Genomic DNA, 24,969 nt, shown 5'->3' on the forward strand with positions numbered 1-24,969 from the left:
GAGGTGGGAAAAGGAGTGAAAAGAGGCTCCCAAGATAAACAGGGACCAGATTATTCCAGTATAGATTTTTTTTCTATTTTTAGTTTCTTCTTTTTCTTCTTCTCCTTCTCCTCCTCCTCCTCCTTCTTCTTCTTCTTCTTATTATTTAGATTTTATTTATTTATTAGAGAGAAAGAGAACATAAGCAGGGGTAATGGCAGAGGGAAAGGGAGAAGTAGGGTCCCTGCTGAGCAGGAAGCCTGATGCAAGGCCTGATCCCAGGACTCTGGGACCATGACCTGAGCCAAGGCAGACACCCAACAGACTGAGCCACCCAGGCACCCCTCCAGTATCAATTTAAGACAATTAGAATTCAGTACAGAGTTTCAATAAGGACATGATATAATCTGAGTTGCATCTTTAAAAGGGCACTCCAGCTACGGATGCATAATTGATTGGAAAGGAGATAAGGGCCAATAAAAATGTAGGGAGACTACATAGAAAGCTACAGGAAAGATAGGGTTGAAAGAGAGGATTTAGTGTTGAAAAAGAGGACTGAGAGAAGTATTTAATGTATTTAACATGTAGAATCAAAAGGAAGTGGTGATTGATTAAATGCAGGTATTGTAGCAGTCAGTTATGACTCCCTTTTGGGGGGCCATGATCAGTTGGGAGATTGTTGGAGCTGTTTACTAAATATAGGGCTCACTGAAGGAGGCAAGTTTGGGGGAATATATGATGAATGCCATTTTAGACCATTTGCAGTTGACTTGCCTATGAGGTGTTTCAGTAGACAGCTCAAATAGATGTCCCTCTATAGAACTTGGGCACGGAAGAGGTGGCCAGTGCAGAGACACAGAGTTAGTTTCAACTTATCCATGATATTTGAAATGTTCTCTAATGGGCTTGCTTAGGGAAGAGCATATGGAATTAGAAGGGTTAAAGAGCCTAACACAAAGCCTTGAGGAAGGAGCAACACAACTGGTTAGGGTAATTGGTATCTCAGGAGCCAGGAAGAAGACAGAGTATTGGAAGAAAGGCCAAAATCCAAGGGTCTGCTCTCCGATAGGAAAGTCCAGTGATTTGTTCCATAAAATATCTGTGTACCTTACATACAGAGACAGATAGTTTTATGCTACTGATCATCAAATTAAACATTTTCCAATCCTTTTGCCAAAATCTAGTCGTGAGGTGTTGATAAACTGTGATGTACAATGTGTACATTGTTCTTGGTGAACTGAATTTCTGGTTAACTCAGCCAACTAAAAAAACCCTTTCCATTTATGGTCATATAAAATCTTTCTTAAACACAATAAGCCATTTTTCCATCTTGGTAGATATTCTGGGGTGAAATAAAATTTAAATTCAATTTAGATAACTGAATCGATGATTTGAGAACGTTTAATGTCTTAGTTTCACTTTGAATAGCAAAGACAGTTTTCTGAAGATACAGAAAATACTGAAGATGATCTCAGGAAATGCTCTGGAAGCTACTTTCAAAAACAAATCACTTTTTAACTGCCCCCCCCTTAGTAATTGTCCATTTTTTCTAAAGGTATAGGAACAACTTTCAGTACATTAAGTGTGTTTAATAGTTAATGAAAGTTATATTGCAGTTGTTTTTCTTTAATATCTGGATTTTTCTATAATTCTGTAGAATTTTCTATAATTCTCAGTAAAACCCAGTGTATCATTATATTCCTTAGTACTGTTAATTTCATCAAAATGTGTACTCTTTAATCACTAACCTTATATATAATGCAGGAATTTCAAATTATTTTACTGACATGACAGATACATATATGTGTGCAGTAAAGAGCCATCTGAAAAGTTACAGCTGAATTCGGTTTGAGTAAATTAAGTCATGAGGCATCCGCCCAGTAGGTATTTCCAATGCTTGCAGTACCAAAGTGAATATTTTAATAAGGTAAATTACCCTTTAAAATGGGGCCTGGGGAGAAGGAAATTAGCATTTATACTTAATTCTGTGCCAAGCACTCGTAGGTGTTTTACACACATGATTTCTGAGTTTTGAAGTGGTTCAATGGCTTGCCCTAAGTTACAGCCCGAGTACGGGGTGGCACTGGGATTCTAGTTTAAGTCTAATTTTAAAACTAGTATTCTTCCCATTTATGCCTCTTTCCTCACTGGAAGTCAGGAGACCTACATACTAGCTACTATTCTATTCTTCCTAACACCTCTAACCTTGGATAAGCACAGTAGTATTTTTGCGTTCACTAATCCCCCAGGCATATTTTACCCCTTCCCCGTCTAGAATGCTCCATATGTCTTATCCATGTACGTATTCATCCAGTTGTTAATCAGTTCATCAACCAGCCAGACAATGGTCTTTAGTCATACAGTAAGGTATTGAAGTTCTGTGACACACATAGGAAAGTGGCATAGATACACGGTCTTTGTCTCTAAGGAGGTCATTCTCTTTTAGTACATACACTCTACAAGCCCTCGCTGAATCCCATTTCTTCCATGGAGCCTTTTCTATGAACCATCCCATTTTGACATGCTTTTCAGGAGTCCCTGTGAAACTTAGTCATTTTTCAATTATTTGGCAATTAACCAGGTGCTACCTTGTGACATCTCTTCTATCATTGGCTAGAATCTTACTGAAATCATGAATCATTATTACTTAACTTTTTACCTCTTTGCAGCTTGTTTTGCCAAGATATAATTTCCTTGAGGGCAGGCTTATCCTTCTCTGTATTTCCCACACTGTCTTGTAAATAGCAAAGTTTTGTTTGTTTGTTTGTTTGTTTGACTGAATTCATTCAGCAAATGTTTGTTAATTTGTGTTAAATTTTTGGGTTCAGAGTTACTTTCTGGTCTAACGATCTGGGTCATCACTTAGCTTCCATGAGCCTCAGTTTGAATTATACGAGTGTTACTGATCATTTTATATTTTGTGGTATAAGTAGCCATATCCTGAATTCTTCCAATAGATACTTTGTGTCTCAACATTTACTTAACCTGTTTACTTGACCTATTTTCACCTCTATTATCCTACTGTATAGCTCTTTGTGGTTTGACTTATTTGTTCTAAGTTTATTTCTAATTCTCCCCCTTTATTTTGCATATTTCCCAAATCTTAGTCTCATTTATGTTTATGGACATGAATAGTATGAACTGTTACCAGACTAGCCTAGACCTTCTGATGGATCACAAGGTCCATCCAGTAATGGACCCATCACACTACAAACCTGAGAATACTAGAAATTATTGTTAATTTTCTTTCAAGGTAACTAAATCCATTCACTTTTAGTTTCAGATTGATATAGTGGGTTTTTCCTTAGGAATATTGAAATAAATGCCTTTTAGTCTGTAGTAGTGTTCTGTATACTCTCTAAAGAATGTATTAGGACTGGTACCATCAAAGCCTGTATTGTCTTAGGTTATCTGTATGGGATGAAATACAGTAATTTCAATAGCTAAGGCTTGTGATCAAGACTTTCTAGGTATTAAGAATTTACTGAATTGCATTATTTGGGTCTTTGCTACTTTTTTAGGGGGGAGGGTCTTTGCTACTTTTGATGTTTTCGTTAATTTTATGCTTTGGGGGGCATCTGGGTGGCTGCCAGTTAAGTGTCTGCCTTCGGCTAAGATCATGATCCCAGGGTCCTGAGATTGAGCCCCCGTATCAGCTCCCTGCTCAGCAAGGAGTCTCCTTCTCTCTGCCTCTGCTCTCCAGCTTGTGCACAAATTCTCTCTCTCACTCAAATAAATTAAATCTTTTTTAAAAAACTTTTAAACAATTTTACAAATGTGATGCTTTGATTAGCCATCAAATAAAGTTTATTTTACCGTCATTGAAATAAGCTACTTTGGTCATTTAAAAATATTTGTAATAGGGTCTTTTTTTTCTCTGATGTTTCTAGAGTATAATTCTTATGTGGTTAAGGTCTCTCACCTCTAAGAAGCCTTAAAATAAATATATTGACTATTACTGTTATTTATGTTGAAAGATATTAAAATGAGATTTATAATCCAAATGGGCATCACTTACTTCACATCTGGTTGCTTGAAAAGTGGCCAGATGCAACAATTCTTAATGCAAGACAGCCTAGGGCAAAACCTTTGCAATTCACACCCTCCTTTGCAAAACAGCTGCCCTGTGTGAACCTTTCACATTAAGAAAAGAAGAAGAAAAGAAAAGCAAACAAAGAAAATTTGCTTCACCCACATTTAATTACAAATTTTCAATGAAAGCGTTCATAGGGGATTCCTCCATTCAAGAGCAAACAACCATTAGAAGTGGAAGGCAGTGTTCAATGAACAGTGACAGACTTGACCTAGTTTCAGGGCCAGGACCAAAGGCATCATGAAACTTCTCTCATCTCCTCACTTTGCTGAAATTTTTTTTAAAGTAGCCTCCATGTCCAACATGGGTCTTGAATTCATGACCTCAAGATCAAGAGTGGCATGCTGAGCTGGCCAGGAGCCCCCCTCTGTGGAATTTTAAGGTGATTATATTCCTGGTTGCCTATGATAGCCTCAGTTGATGCCTGTTCCTTGAGTGTTGTTTTTAACATTGCCCCCTTTAACCCCTGAAAGTGTCCCAGGTTGGGTAAAAAAGTGTATGGTCATCTTACTTCATCTCTTAGGGGCACTAATCAGGAGAAGAACTCTGGGAATGATGAGAACATACTAAAGGGGAAGTTATATTGGGGTTGGGACGGTGCTGGAACCAAAAGGCTACTGATAAGAATTCTTAGTAAATAAGATGTGAGCTGAGCTGGGAAGTGATTTGTGAATGCATTCTGAGCATCGTAAGATCCATCAGATTAATGCTGGTTGCTCATGGGTAGTGGAGAGAGGCGGAGGACAAGAACCAGGTCAGGAGTTTGTGGTATCTTTTATGCAATACTAACGTTAAGCTTCCTGTCTGAGGTTTTCCATGTTGTGAGTCTCTCACCTCTTGATACTCTTTGAGGACTGGTGATGCTGATATCTAGCAGAAACATTTCACAGAATTAAAAAAAAAAAAAGATGGAAGATAATAGTTCTTTAGAAAAATGGAAACATATTATTCTTGATAACCTTCCTCTTTGAAAAGCTTAGCTGAATCTCTCTGCCATTTACCTTAATAACCTACTCAGAAACTTAATGTTATTAACTATAAAAGACTTGCTTGATATTTTCTTTTAAAGAGTCCTCCAGATTTGACAGCTGTTATTTTTTCATACTCATTGTTGTACAGAGTCTTTATTTTACTTAAAATAACTTTTTTAAATTCCCAGAGTGATAACTACTATTGAAAAATATGCCGAAAAATATAAAGCAAGAAACAATCATTCGTAATCCCATCACCCAGAAATAACTAACAATAGCATAGCTCCTTTCAACCTTCTTACATGTATGTATTTTTTAATGTATGTTCAATGGAGCCCTTAAATTATAACCGTAAGGAAAATGCTTTTAGTGTTCAGGCAACAATAGGGAAATAATAATATCTTATGTTTGCATAGAGCTTTAAAACATGTAAAATTTTTTCAGGCAGTAAAATATTTAATCCTTACAATATCCCATAAGAGAGGGTAGATGTCATTTTCCATTTTATATACACGGGGAAATTGAAGCCCAGTCGTGCTCAATGACTTGCCGAAGGGCATTTGTAAGCAGTAGAGTTTTGATTAGAACCCAGATTCTTTATGTGTACAACTCAAAGAATTAATTATGCTAGAATTTTCAAGTACCAAAACCTGAATCTGTTTTTGAAAAACAGATTCTTTAGCTGGGAAAAGAAGGTAAGGAAGAGGAATGTTGTTTTGAATAATGGTCTTTAGATTTGTACAGGAGCAGTCTTCAAAGAAGAGTAACCATCTTTCTTAGACCTTCTTCTGAAAGTAAAACAAGAGGGCTGAGTTTCCTGTGGACATTTAAATCTGGAGTAGGATACTTTCCTGAAGGCCTTTGAAAATACAGCATATTATTTGTTTGGAATTAACAGTCATTTAAATCTTGAACATCTAGTGCTATTCTAAAAAGTGTAAGTAAAGTAAAGATCAGACCCTCTCATGTTTCCAAAGGATTTGACAGTATACCTGGAGGAATAAAACAAACATCATGAAATAACTTAGCTGTAAATTGTGTGGTATTGACTCCACATATATGAATTATTATTAATAAATTGAGGGGCACCTGGGTGGCTCAGTGGGTTAAGCCTCTGCCTTTGACTCAGGTCATGATCTCAGGGTCCTGGGATTGAGCCCCTGCTCAGCGGGAAGCCTGCTTCCCCTGCCTCTCTGCCTACCTGTGATCTCTGTCTGTCAAATAAATAAATAAAATCTTAAAAAAAAAAAAAGAAAGAATAAATTGATACCCAAAGAGTGTTTATTTTCTGCTAATCAAGAAAATGTCCCTAAATGTTATAAATAAGATCAAGAAGCCAGAAACAAGTCCTGGTGGATGGCCGAAAATAAAGAGACCCATTCATTCATTCACACATTAATGCATCTACTCCACATTTGTTGAACATCTGCCGTCTGCCACAGGTACATAGGGGTGAATAGATATCTCCTTTTGAATATAACTTAAGTTACATGTTAGGAAATAATGAGCAATAAGGTGGATGAGTGGGTGGCTGTGTAGGCAGATTATAACAATGTTATTAACCTATGCAGAGGTTAGGTGTGATTCTAACTAGGGACAAGAGTTTATAATAGATGTGACCTAAACACTTGTAATTCACTGAATGGGAGAGCTAAAGGGAAGGGTTAGAAGTCGTCTACTCTATCCACCTTTCCTTATTTCCACTTCAAAAGTTGGGAATTAACGATTAGAGCCATTGTGACTTGCCTGAGTTTATAAACAGAGTTAGTGGCAGAACTGAAGGTCGAACCCTGGTCTTTCACTTTCCAATTACATATACCATTCTGCCTCTTGACTCTTGAGTTTAGCTAAAACATCTTTTCTTCTTCCCCATGCCAGCTATGTGAATCCCAGACGTTAGATCCTCAATTAAAGGTTTGGATTATAATCATTATTTAGCCATTGGTAGAAAAATACGGTTTAGAAAATGAATCTGTTTCATATCTCAATCTTAGTGAATATCTTATTGATAAAATGACTAAAGGCTTGATGAGATTAACAATATACAACTTAGAGCAAATGTTTTATAGCAATGGCAGGGAAGAGTCTGTATTTTAGACTTAGCTCAATCACTGACTAGCTGTATCATTTTGTTAGGGTCATGCCATTTCTTTTATCTATAAAATGAGAGGGTTAGAAACACTTTCAAAGTCTTGTTCAGTTATTATAGCTACATCTTCTTAGTATTTGAGTAAAAGCACTGACTTAAGGAAAATTTTCTTATGATTCTCAGCATTGACATAATTTTTATTATAACGTAACTTCAATATGTACAAAACTAGCTATAAACTTTTGATGCATATAGCTCTTACATACAACCAACATGAATCAAATAACAAGTCACAAAATTCTTCACATTCCAGTTGATAATTCTGCTGGAACACCTGTTTTTGAGGTTTTACACCCTCTGCTATTCAGTGCCATGTATCTGATTAAATTCTCCCTCAGCTTTCCTCTGACCGAACTCTTCTGTGAAAGTCCTCCTGATGATATTACTGGGCTTCGTTGGGTTTTCACTTAACTCGAGTGAATCATTGACATGTTAAAAGTTTCCGTGTGTCCTTCTGTCATGAATCCTGGACAACTAAAGTAGTAATCCTGGGCACCATATTTGAGTTTATGAAATCATAAATACAAACTGGGGCATGGAACCTGCGTGTATTTGCTTACAACACCATCCAGGTATACAGAGAGCCAGAGAATCTAAAATGCAACTTATTTCAGTCTTTTATCATTTAGAGTGAAAGGAAAATTGAAAATACAGAATTAAAAACTTTTCAGCAAAAATTGGAAGCAATTTCAATGTCCATCAATTAAATGGATAGCCAGAATATGGTATCCTCATATACTGCCTGACCTAGATTCATCAATAAAAAGGAACTCACTCCTGATAGATGCTACAACATGGATGAACCTCAAAACAATAATCCTAGGTAAATAATGCAAGAAGGGCTCCTGGTTGGCTTAGTCAGTAGAGCATTTAATTGATTCTTGATCTCAAGGTTGTGAGTTCAAGCACCACAATGGGCATGGAGCCTACTTAATTTGAAAAACAGAAACAAAACCAAAAACAAAAGCCAGACACAAGACCATATATTGCATTTATACGAAACGTCCAGTAAAAGCAAACCTAAAAGGCAGAAAAATAGATACGTGGTTGCCTAGGATTGAGTGTAAATCAGCATGAAAGTTCTTACTAGGTGATGAAAATATTCTAAAACTGATTTATGATGATGGTTGCAAAAATTGGTAAATTTACCAAATTTCATGGAATTGTACACTTGAAATGAATTTTATGGTATATAAAATATACCTCAAAATAAAGCTTTTTATAAAGTTTTTTTTTTCTTTTTTTAGGTAGAACTTCTTAGAAGTATATATCTATAAATATCCTTCCCCCATGGTAAGGAGACCTTGTTGAAAAAACACTATTTTAGTGGAACTGGAGTGAGCATTCAGTACTTAGGAGATCATGGATTCTATTCCAGCTTTGACTTTGGCATTAACTCTGTATTATCCAGGGCAAGGCCCCTAGAGGGTTTCCCCATCTGCAAATGAAGAAGGGGTTAGATTATATGTTCTGTAAGACTTCCTGTGGATATGACAACCTCATCTTCACATTTCTGTTATCCTTTCTAAATCTCCTATTTATTGCCCCTCTCCCCAGATGTTCCTTCCAAGGTCCTTTTTTTTTTTTTTTTTTTTTTGAAGATTTTATTTATTTATTTGACAGAGAGAGAGATCACAAATAGGCAGAGAGGCAGGCAGAGAGAGAGGGGTAAGCAGGCTCCCTGCCGAGCAGAGAGCCTGATGCAGGGCTCGATCTCAGGACCCTGAGATCATGACCTGAGCCAAAGGCAGAGGCTTAACCCACTGAGCCATCCAGGAGCCCCTCTAAGGTCCTTTTAATCAGCTTGGCATATTGCTTGTCTCACTAACTCTTGTTCACTAAAACTTCCTGACCTTAATGCATAGGTCTTTTGAGTACACAGTCAGATGTTCCTATGTTCCTTCCAAGGTCCTTTTTTTTTTTTTTTTTTTTTGAAGATTTTATTTATTTATTTGACAGAGAGAGAGATCACAAATAGGCAGAGAGGCAGGCAGAGAGAGAGGGGTAAGCAGGCTCCCTGCCGAGCAGAGAGCCTGATGCAGGGCTCGATCTCAGGACCCTGAGATCATGACCTGAGCCAAAGGCAGAGGCTTAACCCACTGAGCCATCCAGGAGCCCCTCTAAGGTCCTTTTAATCAGCTTGGCATATTGCTTGTCTCACTAACTCTTGTTCACTAAAACTTCCTGACCTTAATGCATAGGTCTTTTGAGTACACAGTCCCCCAGAATGTTTATCTGAAAGTTTCATACTAGACTGAATGCCGTATCATTCATTAATCTCCCAGAGGCTATGTTCTCATCCTCTTTAACTCTTATGGATGCTATTCCACAGATAACAATACACTTCCCCTTCAGGCAGTACATGAAAGAAACAATGGACGATACAATGGAATCATCCTATAAAATTATACAGAATGAAAATCTGACCCATTGTTTTCTCCTGATGCCTAAGGAAGAAGTTGTACTCTTTGGATCCCCATAAAGATTTTGGCTTGTCCACCTCCTCAGATTCTCAAGTAACAATTAAGCAATCTGGCCTTCTTCCCACTTCTCATTTCAATGTGTAGGATCCTTGTCAACTTGCCCAGAATGACTTTAGGCATTTTGAGCTATTCATATGACTGTGTGCAATAGATAAATAAAAACATAATTAGAAGGAAGACTGACTTAAGACTCAGTTTTGTTTTTATTTCTATTGGGGGATATGTGCTCATTTTAGAATTGAAAAAGTCATTTCTTGTCTGTCTTCACCTTCTTTTTGTGTTCAATAAGATGTTTTTAGATGTTTAAAATGAAAAATTTATTGCAATAGAGTTCGTGTTTGTAAATACAGAAACATAGCATCTTACTTCCTAGAGCTTAGCATATCTGAAGAAAAGCAAACTTGGGGTCTAAAGAACAAGCTTTGGTGGTTGGAATGTGGTTTAATTAGTCCATAAACCTGTCAGGAACCTCTGACTCTCTTCCTAAAGCTTTGCTGACACACGGTATAATTTTGGAAGAACCAGTGAAGTTTGTATTCTACTTATTCCCTGTAATTTAGGAGTAAACATTTGATAAAAACTGAAAGTCGCTTTTGATGGAAATTGTTAGGTAAAACTGAAGCATTACTTATTTTATTAGGGACTGATAAGTGGTTTTCTATATGCCATGAAAAGAAAAAGAGCCAGTGGATGGGTGTCTTGGTTGTAACTGTCAGGACCAAGGATAACAGAGAAAATTGAAGTTGAAATAAAATTCTTTAGAAGTGATGGAAAAAAGAAAAACTTGGGTATATAAATATTTTATGATAGGAACATTCAGTGAACAGAAGATACAGCTATGCCCAACAAAGAAAGTTTGGTGTTGAAGATATCTACCTTTCTAATGACAGAGAACAGATAAGATATTTATTCTGCCTTTGTAGGAGGAACTGTTTCAGGGAATCCACAGAATTGTACTTCCCAAAGGAAAGCTCTGCCTCGTCCAAAAAAAAAAAAAAAGAGGCAGCTAACAAATACTGAAGGAGTGATAGAATTAGAAAAGCTTCAGTTTATAAACTCAAAATATTGAGTCAGGAGAAGATTATGAAATGTGTTAAAAACTTTAAATGAGCGATTGGTGATAAACTGAACTCCTTATATGCCAAAGTCACAGCACTACAGATTACTTTCTAGTTGCAAGGAGAATAAAGGGACCTTACAATGGAAAGACCTGACTATCATCATTCTAAATTAGTAGTTGATCTTAGCATCATCAATGGTCAGTCATATGCTGTGTCTCTGATGTAATTCAGTAGGAAGTCTAGAACATTACATGTGTTACATTCAAGTAAAAAATGTTTGACTTGAATTCATAGATCTTTAAATGTAACACCCAGTTTAAAAGTAATACAGGATAGAGAAGCAAGCTAAATGATACCACAAGAAAACAACCAGACAAATCCGGAGGGTGAAACATTCTCCATGACAACTGGCCTGATCTCTTCAACTGGTCAGTGGCCTAAAAATTAAGAAAAGTCTTTTAAAAAGACTTATGGGACATATAACCAGATACATTTCATCATCCTGGATTAGATTCAGGTTTGGAACAAACGGACTGTAAAGGAACATTTTGGGTCAGCTGGGGAATTTTGAATATGGACTGGATACCATTGGAAATGAACATTTACAAAGTAAAAAGATGATTATTGACTTGAAGATGCAGGTTGTCACTACAAAGTACCATATCTCATTTTTATTTTAAAAATACAAATACTGTATGTATGTACTTAAGAATTGTGTAGACTGAGGATCCATCATGTGCTCAGGAAAAGAACCAGTGCGAGAAACACAGTTTAACATCAATGATCTCTGAGTAGTAGAAATCATTTAGTTTTTAAATTTTCAACAGTGAACATAGACTGGTTCTGTAATAATAAAAGGCTGTTATACAACAGCATGCAGAAAAGCAACAGTGTACTTTGTCCTTTAAGGAAAATAAATATATTTCCTTTGAGGAAAGAAGGTACAAAGACAAGAAGACAGTTTCTTATCTTTTAAAAACATCTGGTGAGAGTTTGTGGCTGTGAAGCTTTGCCTATTTGTCTTTACTCAGTGTGGTATTAAGAATCAAACGGACCTGGCTTTGAGTTCAAACTCTGTCGATTACAAGCATTTTTACTTTTGACAAGTCACCTTATTTCTCTAAACCTCTCTTTTCACATCTAAAAGAATAATTGTGAGAACTAAACACAATCGAAATCAATCAGTGCCTGGAACAGAATAGGCTCCCCAAATTATAATTTTATGAATTCTTGCCATCAGAAATTTAAATCTTACCCAGGACAACTTGATTAATAAAGTAATAATAGGCAGTCACCAGCTGACATTACTATTGCTTTTATTTATTTTTTTTAAAGTTTTTATTTTGGGATTATTTTAGATTTCCTATATAACCCTCACCCAATTTTTCCTATTGTTAGCATTTTATATTACCTGCTATTGCTTCTAAATATGTTCCATGAACATCAGTATGTTTCACGAAGAAATGATACACAAGTAGAGTTTAGAATCTTCAAAAACAGGTATGAATTTTACAAGTTCATTTCGTAGTAGACCATTTTATTCATGATAGCATTTACAGAGTTGATAGAAAATAAAGTATAACTTTATAAATAGAAACTATTTATATATTTATAAAGTATAACTTTATAAATAAAAAATAAAAATTTATGACCCAAACCCATTACCAGGTTCCATATTGAAGCCCTATTCGGTACTTGTTACTATTTTCTTTGAATGACCACCCAGTAGCATTGTGAATTTCAAATGAGATTAAAAACACCATACAGCTCTAATGTACCTTTTTAAAAAATTAAGCAACTGGTGTTATATGCAAACAGTGAGTCATGGAACACTACATCAAAAACTAATGATGTATTGTATGGTGACTAACATAATAAAAAAATGAGAATATTATTAGTGCAAAGTGGAAGCTTTCAAATAGCAATTTTATTATTTTCAAAAGAACAAGGAACTATGTCAGAAAAGACAACTGTTTCTCCCTGAAGAACTCCAGCATGCAAGGATGACTCTTAAAGAAAATATGAATGAGGCAAAAGGACATTTGTCAGCAAAATGAATTCCGGAATTGATTGCTCAAATGTTACTGAATTTTATTTACCAGGTTGTTATTGAGTACTTTGTAGAAAGCAAAGTCTTTAAACTCTGTGATGAACTATGATATTCTATTGGTGATTCATGTACATTAAGTGAATCATATCATTTTATAAATGCTTTCATGCTGATAGGCTTCTAACATAATTGTTGGCATTAAGGATAATGGATCGGAACAGTTTATTTGAACATTTTATTGCATCATTTTCATGACAGAGTATAGTTTGCTGCTTTGAACTAGGAGTGAAGAAACCTGATGTTTAGTTCAAACTCTGCTCCTGATTATCTGGGTATTACCTTGGGCAAATCATTTCATTTTTCTGGAAATCATTTTCCTTATGTGAAAAATTAAGAGAGTTTGAATATATTAATCTCCCTAGTACTATTGATCTCAATAATCCATATATTTCCATTGGTACAGTTGCAGAACTGGTAAATTGTTTATTTTACATAAACTGAACTTGTATATAGTGCTGTGGCTCTGAGCTTGCTTTAGGATGTTTGTGGAATTCTAGTATGGTTCACCAGTGATAAAATAGGTTACCTAGGGAATCTCCTGATCTTGAAAAATAACTGATCTTGAAAAATTGTTAAACTCTGAGCAGTGGGGGCACTGGGGCACTTTAAACTGGTTTAAAGCCTCTGCCTTTGGCTCAGGTCAGGATCTCAGAGTCCTGGGATCCAGCCCCGCATCAGGCTCCCTGCTTAGCGAGGAGCCTGCTTACCCCCTCTCTCTATGCCTGCCTCTCTGCCTACTTGTGATCTCTTTCTCTGTCAAATAAATAAATAAAGTCTTTTTAAAAATTATTTTTTAAAAATCTGAGCAGTGAAGGAGATAGGTTTTAGAGGTTTGGGATTGTACACAGCGTAAATCTGGGTCAGTTGGTAATACGACCCATGGTATTTTATCATGCTAGAAACCACATTACTGGAGAATTTCAGATATTATAAGCAAAGACAAGATAGTTTAGTTGTGATGTCTTTGGTTCAAAGGTACAGTAATTTGAAAAGTGTTTATTTGATCCCTAGAAAGTAGTTAGGTTAGGCTCTTTTTCAGGTATTACTAGCAAGTTAACTTTTGAAGGGGGAAAAGAAAAAGAAATTTTTAGTTGGTTTTTCTTTAAATCAAAATGGTATATTAGTTTGAAATATTAATCCTATATAGAAAATGTTAGTTTTTGAATATCTGAACCCAATTATGGTTTTTGATGAAAGAAAAGTGGACTAGACCTTAAGAAAAAAAAAGGAAAAAATCACTGTTCAACAGCAGTTTCCCTTTGTCTTTTTACATGGGAGTACCAGGCTTGCTGTTAAGAGTTGCAGTGGAATTTACATCTTAGGATACAGGATTATTTGTTCCTCTATTTAGGCATGCGTCCCATTGGAACATCATTTCTTCCATGTTGTGTCCCCTGTGACTATGAAGAAATCCTGAATTGATGAAACCACAGCTAGAAGATAGAGTTCCAAGCCAACTTTAACTGCAGTAGGAAAAGGCACCAGTTCTGGGTAGGGGGAGCAGAGAGCTTAGGTAGACTACATTCTGCATGTTCGCGATTATCTGGTGTCCTTTGGAGTACCATGGGGAAATGTCTTGTTGGAACAAGAAGAAAACTGATGTTGTTGTCAGTTCATTTGGTCTCTAAACTCTTCCTTGAATGGTCCATGTGAGACAGATGTGCAAGCAGCTGTTCTTTCATGATTCTCAACATCAACAAAAATAATAACATGTGTGCCGACTAGAGACGCTGTTAGGCTCTAGAGATAAAAAGAGGTGTTCGATCTTGTTCTCCCAAAAATCTCCTAACCTTTAGGGGCCAGCATAAGTATTCATAGGGCTTGAAGCATTAAATGAAGCAGCTTTTAAAATGGAGTTATAGGGGCGCCTGGGTGGCTCAGTGGGTTAAGCCTCTGCCTTCAGCTCAGGTCATGATCTCAGGGTCCTGGGATCGAGTCCCGCATCAGGCTCTCTGCTTGGCAGGGAGCCTGCTTCCCTCTCTCTCTCTCTCTGCCTGCCTCTCCATCTACTTGTAATTTCTCTCTGTCAAATAAATAAATAAAATCTTAAAAAAAAAATAAAATAAAATAAAATGGAGTTATAACAAAAGAAAAAAATACTGTAAACACTTCTATACCAATACTAGCATAGCCTATTTTACATAAAAGAAAAAGAAAACAATTAAAGCAGTTTTAAAAATTCAATTTTACTCTAGAAGCTAAAATCCAAATTTAACCTACACCCCAAAAAAGCAAGGTTTTAATTAGCTTTCAAGAGTAACATAACACAAAAAATATTTAATATTCTATTTTATGGATATATTTTATATAAATTATTCCAAACACTGAATAATATTTTTAAAACCTTATACATATATAATACTATGATTTTATTAACTATGGATTTTTAGACATTGTCTTTGTTACTGAATCACACACAGCTGATATTAGTCCAGTTGCCTTCTCCTAATTGTACTAGAAGTTTGGAAGTTTTTTGGCTGAATAATGTTCAGATTCTTTTCAAAGACAGAAATCATAAATAATATTGAAGACAAAATACTGAAGCATAGCCTTCTCAAATACCAAACTACATTTTTTTTCAAGTGTCAAACTAGGGCAGAATTAGTTTTTCAGCCTCCTCACTATATGACCATTCCAAAATTGTCTTCATTCTTATTCTTGCTCTTTATACGTACTCTACCCACAGTCGCATCCATACCCCATATGTCTCTAAAGTCCAAGAGGAGATGGCCTTCTCAACTTCAACATCAAACAAAGCCCTGCATCCCTCAGTAGAAGCGACTGAGCTAGCTTTTGTGCAAGTACATAAGGAAGGTGGTCTTCTACTATTCCTCCTCACTCTGCTAGATTAGCAAAGAATGGGATGGAAGGAAAACCATTCCATGGAGACTTCTTTGTAGAAGTACCCTTCAGATGCAAAGTACTGCTATGCAGTTGGTATGCAAAACACCTGGACTTGTCTACAGCTCCAACATCTTATATTATAGTCCTCTATTTACCAGCATGCTCTTTTACACATCTTATAATATCCTCTTGATTTTGATATTATGAAGAATAGGACACTGGGGAATCTTAAGGCCTTGAAGATAGAATATTCACATGCATGTCAAAACTCTCATAAATTTTCTGGTGATCATATACTGTCCAATGAGAGGAATGACTTTATTTAAGCAAATATACTTTTTCTGGCATCAGTGCATGCTAATTGACTTTCAAAGTTAAGTGAGGAAAAAGATCACTCTTTTAGGTATATTCAGATAATTTGTATAAATATAGTTAAATATGAACTTATTGAGGATAGGAACTTGGATTATTAATGAATTTATCTCCTATACTTAGAATAATATCTGGCACTCAGAAGGTGTTTGATAAATATTTGAGGAATACACGGATGGATCACTGTGAAATAAGTCTCTTCAGTATCTCAAGGCAAAGCACATTCCTAATTAGATACAAATGGGATTGGCTCCGTTTATTTTTGTCCATTTTAATATATGCATGAACAAGTTGTTTTTCAAGTGACCTGGTGCTACAGTGTGATGCAAAATATTAAAATATTGTTAGTGGGGTGCCTGGGTGGCTCAGTCAGTTGAGCATTGGACTCTTGGTTTCAGCTCAGGTCATGATTTCAGGGTCCTGGGATTAAGCCCTGTATAACTCTGCACTCAGCAGGGAGTCTGCTTGAGATTCTCCCCCTCCCCCCCACTTACATATACTCTCTCTCTCAAATAAATAAATAAATCTTTAAAAATTAATAAATATTGTTACTAACATAAAAGTGATGATTAATCGGGGCACCTGGGTGGCTCAGTGGGTCTTAATCCTCTGCCTTAGGCTCAGGTCATGATCCCAGGGTCCTGGGATTGAGCCCCTCATCGGGCTCTCTGCTCGGCAGGGAGCCTGCTTCCCCCTCCTCCTCTGCCTGCCTCTCTGCCTACTTGTGATCTCTCTCTCTCTGTCAAATAAATAAATAAAATCTTTTTTTTTTAATAATGATTAAAAGTCCACATTGTATAAGCATTTTGTTAGTAACTTAGGGTGTTCTCTGTATTGCTTGATATGCTGTCAAGAGTTTAAGTGACATTTACTGAGCCTACTGTCCCCATGTTGATAAAAATTGTTGATAAAATTGTAGTTTTTGCTTATTGACTAGCTTTGAAATCCACAAGATAAGAACACATCCATCTTGTTCGTTAAGCCAGCCCCTAACTCAAGACCTGCCAGTGTATTCTGATATTTTGCCAATAAACATCTGTTGATCAAATAAAGGAGTGAAATACAGTGAACAGGACAGGTTGTTGCTCTCAAATAATACAGTCCAAGGGGAATAGATACCATTAGATTCAGATGTTAGGGAATAATTATCTGTTGTAAATAATTCTATATTTGAATATCTAAAGCACAGTGTGAGTGAGAACGGTTAGGGGCTTGGAAGGGATAGCTCAGTAGTTGGCTGGCCTGGGAATTAGACACCTAAAAAACCTAGAGTCTAGTTCCACATTTGTCACTACCTACCTGTTTAACCTGGAGAATGTACTTGTCATTTGGAGCCTTGTTTTCTCATCTTCTTAACAGAGTGTTGGGCTTTTTTATAAAGAGCTTCACTCTAAGAATGGTATCCTTCTGCCTATTTTGTCCTTCTTATACTCTGGCATAATTTTAACATTTTAATAAACTTGTTCTTTTTTTTTTTTTTTTTTTAAGTTAGAAAGACATTGGAATCTGAGACCTAGAATGGGGAGAGGATAGGGGATTGAGGGAGAGACTGCCATTTCATAGGAAGAAAGCTGAAATTTGCCTTCCAGTTGCAAGCACATCTTGGGACATTATCTGTAAGCAGAATGACTAGCTTAAATTTTTGTTCTGTTTTATTAACAAGAAGAAAACTGTCCTTGACTTCTAGAATTGATTTTGTTCCATCCTTATATTTAACCAAAAATCTTAGACTAATCATACTTTAACTATTATCATCGTGTCTGTAATAGGAGGAAACTTCCCAGCATTGAAAGGGAAGGAGAAACTCCTTTATTGATAGTTCAAGTTGAATATAGACAAAACTAATCCTACACACCTGTAATTACCTCTGTCATTTGGACTGCCAAGAAATTTGCTTTAACTCGAACTACCTTAGTAAACACTTTTTGGTTTTTAAAAGTTTTTAAGCAATACAAACGCCCAGCTCTCCACTTTATTCTGTGCTGTGGGGGCACCTGGGTGGCTCAATGGCTTAAAGCCTCTGCCTTCGGCTCAGGTCATGATCCCGGGGTCCTGGGATCAAGCCCCGCATCTGGCTCTCTGCTTGGCGGGGAGGCTGCTTCCTCCTTTCTCTCTCTGCCTGTCTCTCTGCCTACTTGTGATCTGTCTGTCAAATAAATAAATAAAATATTTAAAAAATAAAGTTATTCTGTGCTGTGAAGGCCCAAGTATGCATTTTCCCCACCAAATTGTTGCTCCATGATTAACAGGGAAACTTTTGCTAGTCCCCTTGCAGAATGACCAGTTACTCAATGTAGATGGAACAGATAGATACTTAATGCCACTTGGGGGAACATTAGGATAAGTCTAAGGGAATTATTGCCATCTGATCCATCGCCCTATGTGGGGGCATCTTGATTAAATCCACAAGTCACTGCAATTCTATCAGGCCACTTATGGGACAAGTGGAGACCTGCTTCCACACTGAAGTTTGGCACTGCTCGTGTTTCTCCTTGCCAAAAAGGGCAAAGGCCTTGAGCAAGAAGCCAGCTTTTTCCTGATTACAAAACTGACCACAGTTCCTCGCCAACCTCAGTGTGAGCCTATTTTTTTTTTCTGCTAATTCATTATTCTTCTCAGAGAGAACTCCACTTTTTCTGTTATGACATGGCATTTATCATTGAAACATCAGCTATGCTCAGTCCTTGGTGCAGTGTTACTGCCTCTACTAGCAATGGCTAAACTTCATTATCGAGTTTTTAAAAAGCAAACCCTGATAGATCAAATCTAAACTATATCTCTCAACTATTTAATCTTCTAGAATTTGTCAGTGTCACTTTGGCCTTTGTCAAGGGCTGGAACCAATGCCTCAGAAAACAATATTTCAGCGGCATGCCGATGCCAGATTTTAAAATACAAGTACATGTTTGAATTAAATAGTTTCCTTCAGGTAATATGATTAGAGATTCAACCAGGGATGGGCAGCTAGAAAAAAACTTTGTCCAAGTAAGTTTATCTGGTATTTCATAACCCAGAGATATAAAGTTTCCCATTTAGGGAGCAGTTGAACACTGAACAATCTCTTTGCTTTGATAGCTCTAAATACTGTACAACTTACGCCCCTCACAAGACACAGAACATGTGGGTCACTGGCGAGACGGTGTGGCAATGTTTTCCTTGTAATGTACCAAGTCTTGCCAAAGCAGTGAGCAACATTATGACACCACATTTGTCACAGCTGGCTCTCTCACAGGACAGTGCCAGCCAATTCAGACCTGGTCCTTTGTGGATTAATTCCCACCTCCCCGTAATATTTGGAAACTGATGTCTTAACTCATTGGTTGTGTTCACAAGTTCTACTACTGCAAGTCCTTTTCTTTTAATGGATTGGTCTTTTGCAAGAAATAGACAAAATATCAGTGTGAATTACAGAAAGCCCTCTTCCATGCTATTATGGGTGAAACTCTGGGAGAGTCTCTTATTGACCCAGAAAGCGATTCCTTTGCTGATACACTGTCTGCAAGCACTTCACAAGGTAAAGTCAATTCCAGATATGGCTGTTGGGTTACTTTGGGTGTTTATGGAATGATGAAATTGCTCTTGTAGATTATTTTCCAGGTTATATTCTAATATTAGATGTGTGTAGTCCAGTCTTTTAATGCCTAGTTTGCTGTTTTAGTGTTCAGTTGTAAGCATCAGAACTTTAAAAAAGAAACCTAAACTAATCCATGTATGTCTCTGTGTATGGCTCCTAGTTCCTGAATTGTAGGCATTAAAGGTATATTTATAGTTTTTAAAATCCTATTCATTTTTATTTCCTTGGTTTATATGTGCTTCCCAAATATACTTGAGGATTTTTTTTTAGAAATACCCGAGGGGGGTCCCTTTTTCCCATTTTGTAGTCTTATATGGTACATATCTCTCAGGCAGTTTTTATCCCACTTACAGCATTTTTATTCCTCTTAAAGCTCTCTCAGTATGTTTAGTTCTATTTTAAAATCTAGATATTTGTACATTTTATCTCTCCCAAAGAATTGTATGTTTCCAGAGTGTAGGACCAACTTATATTCTTCTCTGTATTTCTAGCATGGTGCCTAATGCATTGTAGAATAGATTGTGGGGCCTTGGAGAATGTCTATTCCAAGCATTTCATTTTACACATAAATAAAGCAACATCCCTAAATGCCTATTGCATACCAAGTAACTGATTAGCTATTACTTGTACTCAGATATATAAGATTCAAGCAGATACCTCATTTTTCAAAATTCCTTTCTTGGCCATTGCAAAATATAAGTTCTTCATTTCTACAGCTCCTTCTACTGGAGTTTCTTAGCACAGCTTCTTCTGTTTTGTACTGTTTCATATTTATTTCTGTATTTCTATGTATTTTTTTCTCATAGATACGGCATAAAAATAGAACCTGTTAACTAGTGTGATTGGTGTTTTAGAATACAAGTGCTAAAGAGTTACAGTTAAGACACTTTGTTGTTGAAATGAATGGCTTTACATTTTAATGTTTTAATTTTTCTGGAAGTCTGAAGTTTGAACATATTAGTCACAGTTTTTTTTTTGTTTTTGTTTTTTTGTTAAAACATCAGGCTGTTTAAAAAATAAGAAAAAATATTTCCTGAAATACTGTTTCATTCTATTACAGTGATTTGATTCAATATATTTATCTGTCATCTGTGCCTCTTAAATAGGAGTTTTGTTTCATTATATTATATAAAATCTGCTTTCTATTTTTTAAAAGCCATAAAAATTATTGCTGTCTTTCTCCAGTAACTAACTTAGCTTGCATCAGGGCAGAATGTCCTGGCTATATTGTGAAATAGTTCTTGAGTCAAAAGTTGGTAGTTAAGTCTGTTTGCAAGGAATATGTCCAGAATTTAGTACAACAAATATTTTAGGTTAACTGAGGAAAAATTCTGTATATGGTAAGAGATCATTTTGTGATTCAAGTTAGTTTTCATTCTGTATTAATCTCTATATGGTTATGATTTGAATTTGCCAGAGTTTAATTGTCTTGAGTCTCAAATCCCCTCCAAGACTAATACAGTACTTTACTTCTTAATTAGCATGGTACAGAATTATTAGCAGTTTAAAAATTATATATTGTACAAATAATTTAACTTTCATTTATATGGTATCTGATTACTTCTTATTCCTAAGTGGTGTTCTGCTGAAAATATTATTCCTAAAGGCAAAGGCCTATGTTTGTTAACTTCAGTTGCATTGTGTAGATGACCACTATTTATTCCACCCTTGCCAAAACAAACAAACAAACAAACAAACAAACTTGAAATTGAGGCCATCAGAGATGAAACACTGTAGAGTTTAGGATTTGGCTTTAATATGGTAATTAACTTTGGTGCTCTTTCCTGCTCACTGTAGGCAAGGTGGTCTTGGGGGTTGTTGCAAGTAGCTTGGTGCTACTTTGAAGAAAAAGTGTCTTGATGGCTGTGAATGATCCAGATGCCCAAGCTATATTGGTCATATCATGAGATTAAAAAATCTATGTAGCCACTCTACCCAAATAGGAGTTCTGTGCTTTTTCCTGGGCTCCATTATCACTGGGAGCCCCCCTTTATCTTATTTCCCCGTTTTCATCATGAGCTCCTCAAGTAACCCCAAGTAACCCCATGCTGGCTCTGAAACCATCTCTCCTAGTAAAAATTGGCAATATTGAAGGGAAGCTTCCACAAACTCAAGCTGAATATGCCTCCTACTTTTCATGCCAGACTTAGTCCTGTGTGAATTCTATAATTTTAAAGTGTTGCACCAGAGCATTGAAAGATGATGACACGCTTGTCCTTTGGAGCTGATTGAGCAATGGAAATATGCCTTGGAGGCATGATAAATGCTGCAATAGACAATCCTTTGAAACAAGCGCCTCTCCTGAGATAGGAGTGAGTGATTGATTGCCCGCCATTTTTATGGAGGGGTACTTAAACTGTGCCTCTGTAAGACTCCAGGCAACTGTATATTTGGAAGCATTAAATAATTGACCAAAGGTTTCACCTTTCTAGAGGTTTAAAGGGACCCAGGTAGTATCAGGGAATGCAACTACAAGTCTTGTCCTGGACATGTATGTTCTGTGTGAATTTGAGTAAGCCATTTATCCTCTCTTCCCTCCGTTTCCACATAAAGCATCAGAAATACAGGGTTATTACAAGGATTAAATGACACAGTATTTGCAAAAGTCCATCCGAAGTTCTATATAGAGTTTATTGTTTTGGTCTTCTAGTATTAATCATTTAGGATGGAACAGAAAACATACAATATCTTAATTTAGAAGCATTTTAAGGAATATGTGGGGGGAAACCACAGAATTCTTTGTGTATCAAAATTATGGCAGTTTTTGAGTGAGATGAGGCTTCTCCCATGACCTCACCTGAATATTTTGATAAGGAAATAATCATACTTAGAGAAAGTGTCTTTCTGTTAGTTTTTTTTTTTTTTTAAATGGGGCAGTTACCTCCCACTTTTGTTAATGTTTGTTTCAGAAAAGATTGGATTTCCAAAAACTAAAATCATTCTTGGGCCATAAATGAAAACAGTGATTAAACGTTTTCTTCTCCAAGATACTGAAAAACTATCTTAGATTATAATATTCTTTATGATGAAGATTTAGGTAATTGACATAGCTGTAAATTTCACAATCTCACATTAATAATGATTCAGGGTCTTTTTCTAGAATGTTACTATCGTCCATATTAATTTTTTTAGTGTGGCTCTATTTTATCATTTATTTCTCTGATTTAGCTGTTCATATCTCTTTTCTGATCACCAGGACATAGTAGATTTGGTAGATTTCAAGACTCTTAGAATCTCCTTACTATGTTTCCAAAAACTATCATTTCTCTTGTACTTCCCCCCAAATTATGAGTTATAGGAAACACCAGAAACAAATGTCATGTGTATTAGAGTCTTACAAGAAAACAGCATTTAAAATTTTTTTAAATTTATTTTCCCCTAGCATCCCTAAGGAGTACAACTTGTTTTGAAAGTTACCTGACAGCAGTTACCCATTTAAACTCTTCATTGCTTTATAAAAGAGGTTATCAAATGGAAAACAATTTTTATAGCTCTGATAGTTTGTCATAGGTTACTATCTTTGTCAACATTCTCACCTGTAACTTGAATAAGGTAACCCATAGGAAATTTCTAAAATCATCATAGCTCCTTATAAAGCACATATTCTTTGCATCAGTGGAAATCTGAGCCAAGTAAATGTCTTCATTGTATTAGAGCAACAGAACTGACATGGGTTCTGTTATTTTAGCTTCCTTTGGACAGCCTTACATTAGGCATAAGAAAGTTGTCCCAGCAAATACCTCATGTCCATCTACTAGTGTTGAATATTTGCAAAAATAAATGTGATATGAATGAATCAGACTCATTTAGATGGAACTAAGTTTCTGTAAACCTCTACAAGATTACCTTTTTTTGTAGATACAGTTTTGTACCTGTAACTAATTTAGAGACACAGGAATTACATTTGCATCTGATAGCAACTGCTGTCCAATTCCAGTAACCTCAGAATTAAGATCGCATGGCTAGCTGAGCACACAGTGTTTAGACCCATGTAGTTTTTATCAGGTAAGAGATTTGCCAACACAAGATTGAAGTTCCAACAAGTGGTGAATGGCTTGCATTATAAAGTAAATTTAAAACAGTCAACTGTCATTTACCATAAGGAATATCATCTCTTCTGACCACACACTGGGATTCATGTACAGCCTTTTAGCTGACTTTCTAAATGAGAGACATTTAGCTATCCAGTCTAATCTGCAAGGTAAGTGGTCCTCAAAGCCTATCAGACTTCCAGTATGTATTGAGCACTTACTGTATACAAGTAGTGCCCCATAGTGAATTTTGTGAAGTCTAAACACTTCCACCTACATTTGAAAGCTTTGTATAATCCATTTCCACTTTGTGTATTTTATGACCCTCTACGCCCCAGAGAATGATCTGCCTTTTTCTACTTGGACTAATCACATTGTCTCAAGAATAAGCCAGACTCACCCTTGCCTCTAAGCCCACCACATCCTGGAATGCCTTTCCTAATTCTTCCACCTTTTCAAATCCTCCCTGTCCTTCAACATCAGGTTCAAGTAACCACCATGGCACAAGACCTCCTGTTAATATGTTACTGTTAATGGTTCCTCTAAACTGAAAATATGTTCAGAATATATTACCTCTCCCCACTTCACTGTCAGTACTCATCCAAGCCACTGTCTCTTGCCTGGATTGGTATCCCACTCTGACGAGTTGTCCTGCCTCTGTCCTCACCTCCTAACTGCTTAGTGTCAGCCTTCATGCAGAGGGATCACGTTAAAATGTAAGTCAGCTCTGTCACTCAGCTCACAACCCTACAGCAGCAGCTCCTCACTTGACTTAGTCACTTTCCCTCCTCCTGCTCCATGGTTTCATTTCTAAGTATTCACCATCTTCTAACATACTGTATAATTTACTCACCTATTGTATTTGTTGTCCACTTTTTCACACTAGCATATCAACCCCATAAAGGCAGGGATCTTTGTCTGGTCTGCTCATTCACGTATATCCCAAATGCCTGGGACATGTTTGGTAAATGGCCAGTTGATTAATACTTGTTAAAATAAAATAATAAAATCCCCTCTTCTGCGTTGGTCTGTATCACACTGTTTAGCCCTTAATTGGAGACTGCCTGATAATATTTTCTGTTTTATATATTCCCTTAATCCAAGTTGTATAGTTGTTGAGGACAAAACCCATGTTTTATTCTCTTCTTTATTCCACAAGTATCTAACATATAATAGATACATAATAAGCTCTTATTGTTGTCTTATTAATTCCAAGCTGACCTGCTGCTGTACCTCACCATCTCCTGAGGTTAAGGCACTAGAATATGTTCGCTAAGTAAAAACAGAAGTTTAGTGTACATG

At 36.4% G+C, this 24,969-nt stretch overlaps 1 protein-coding gene across 5 annotated transcripts in view; it reads left to right on the forward strand.

The window, feature by feature from the left end:
* Positions 1-24,969, forward strand: part of PPARG (peroxisome proliferator activated receptor gamma) — a 132,456-nt gene that overhangs the window by 41,128 nt on the left and 66,359 nt on the right. Inside the window, exon 1 of one of the 5 annotated variants that reach the window (XM_059161768.1) lies at positions 19,367-19,576. The exons of the other annotated variants lie outside the window; for them this stretch is intronic. Within the exon in view, the coding sequence (XP_059017751.1) occupies positions 19,495-19,576 (82 nt within the window). The 5' untranslated portion in view covers positions 19,367-19,494. Of the gene's footprint in view, positions 1-19,366; positions 19,577-24,969 lie in introns of those variants that run through there. 5 annotated transcript variants of the gene reach the window in all.

The sequence above is a fragment of the Mustela lutreola genome, chromosome 2 (genome assembly GCF_030435805.1).
Source record: "Mustela lutreola isolate mMusLut2 chromosome 2, mMusLut2.pri, whole genome shotgun sequence".
Lineage (NCBI taxonomy): Eukaryota > Metazoa > Chordata > Mammalia > Carnivora > Mustelidae > Mustela > Mustela lutreola.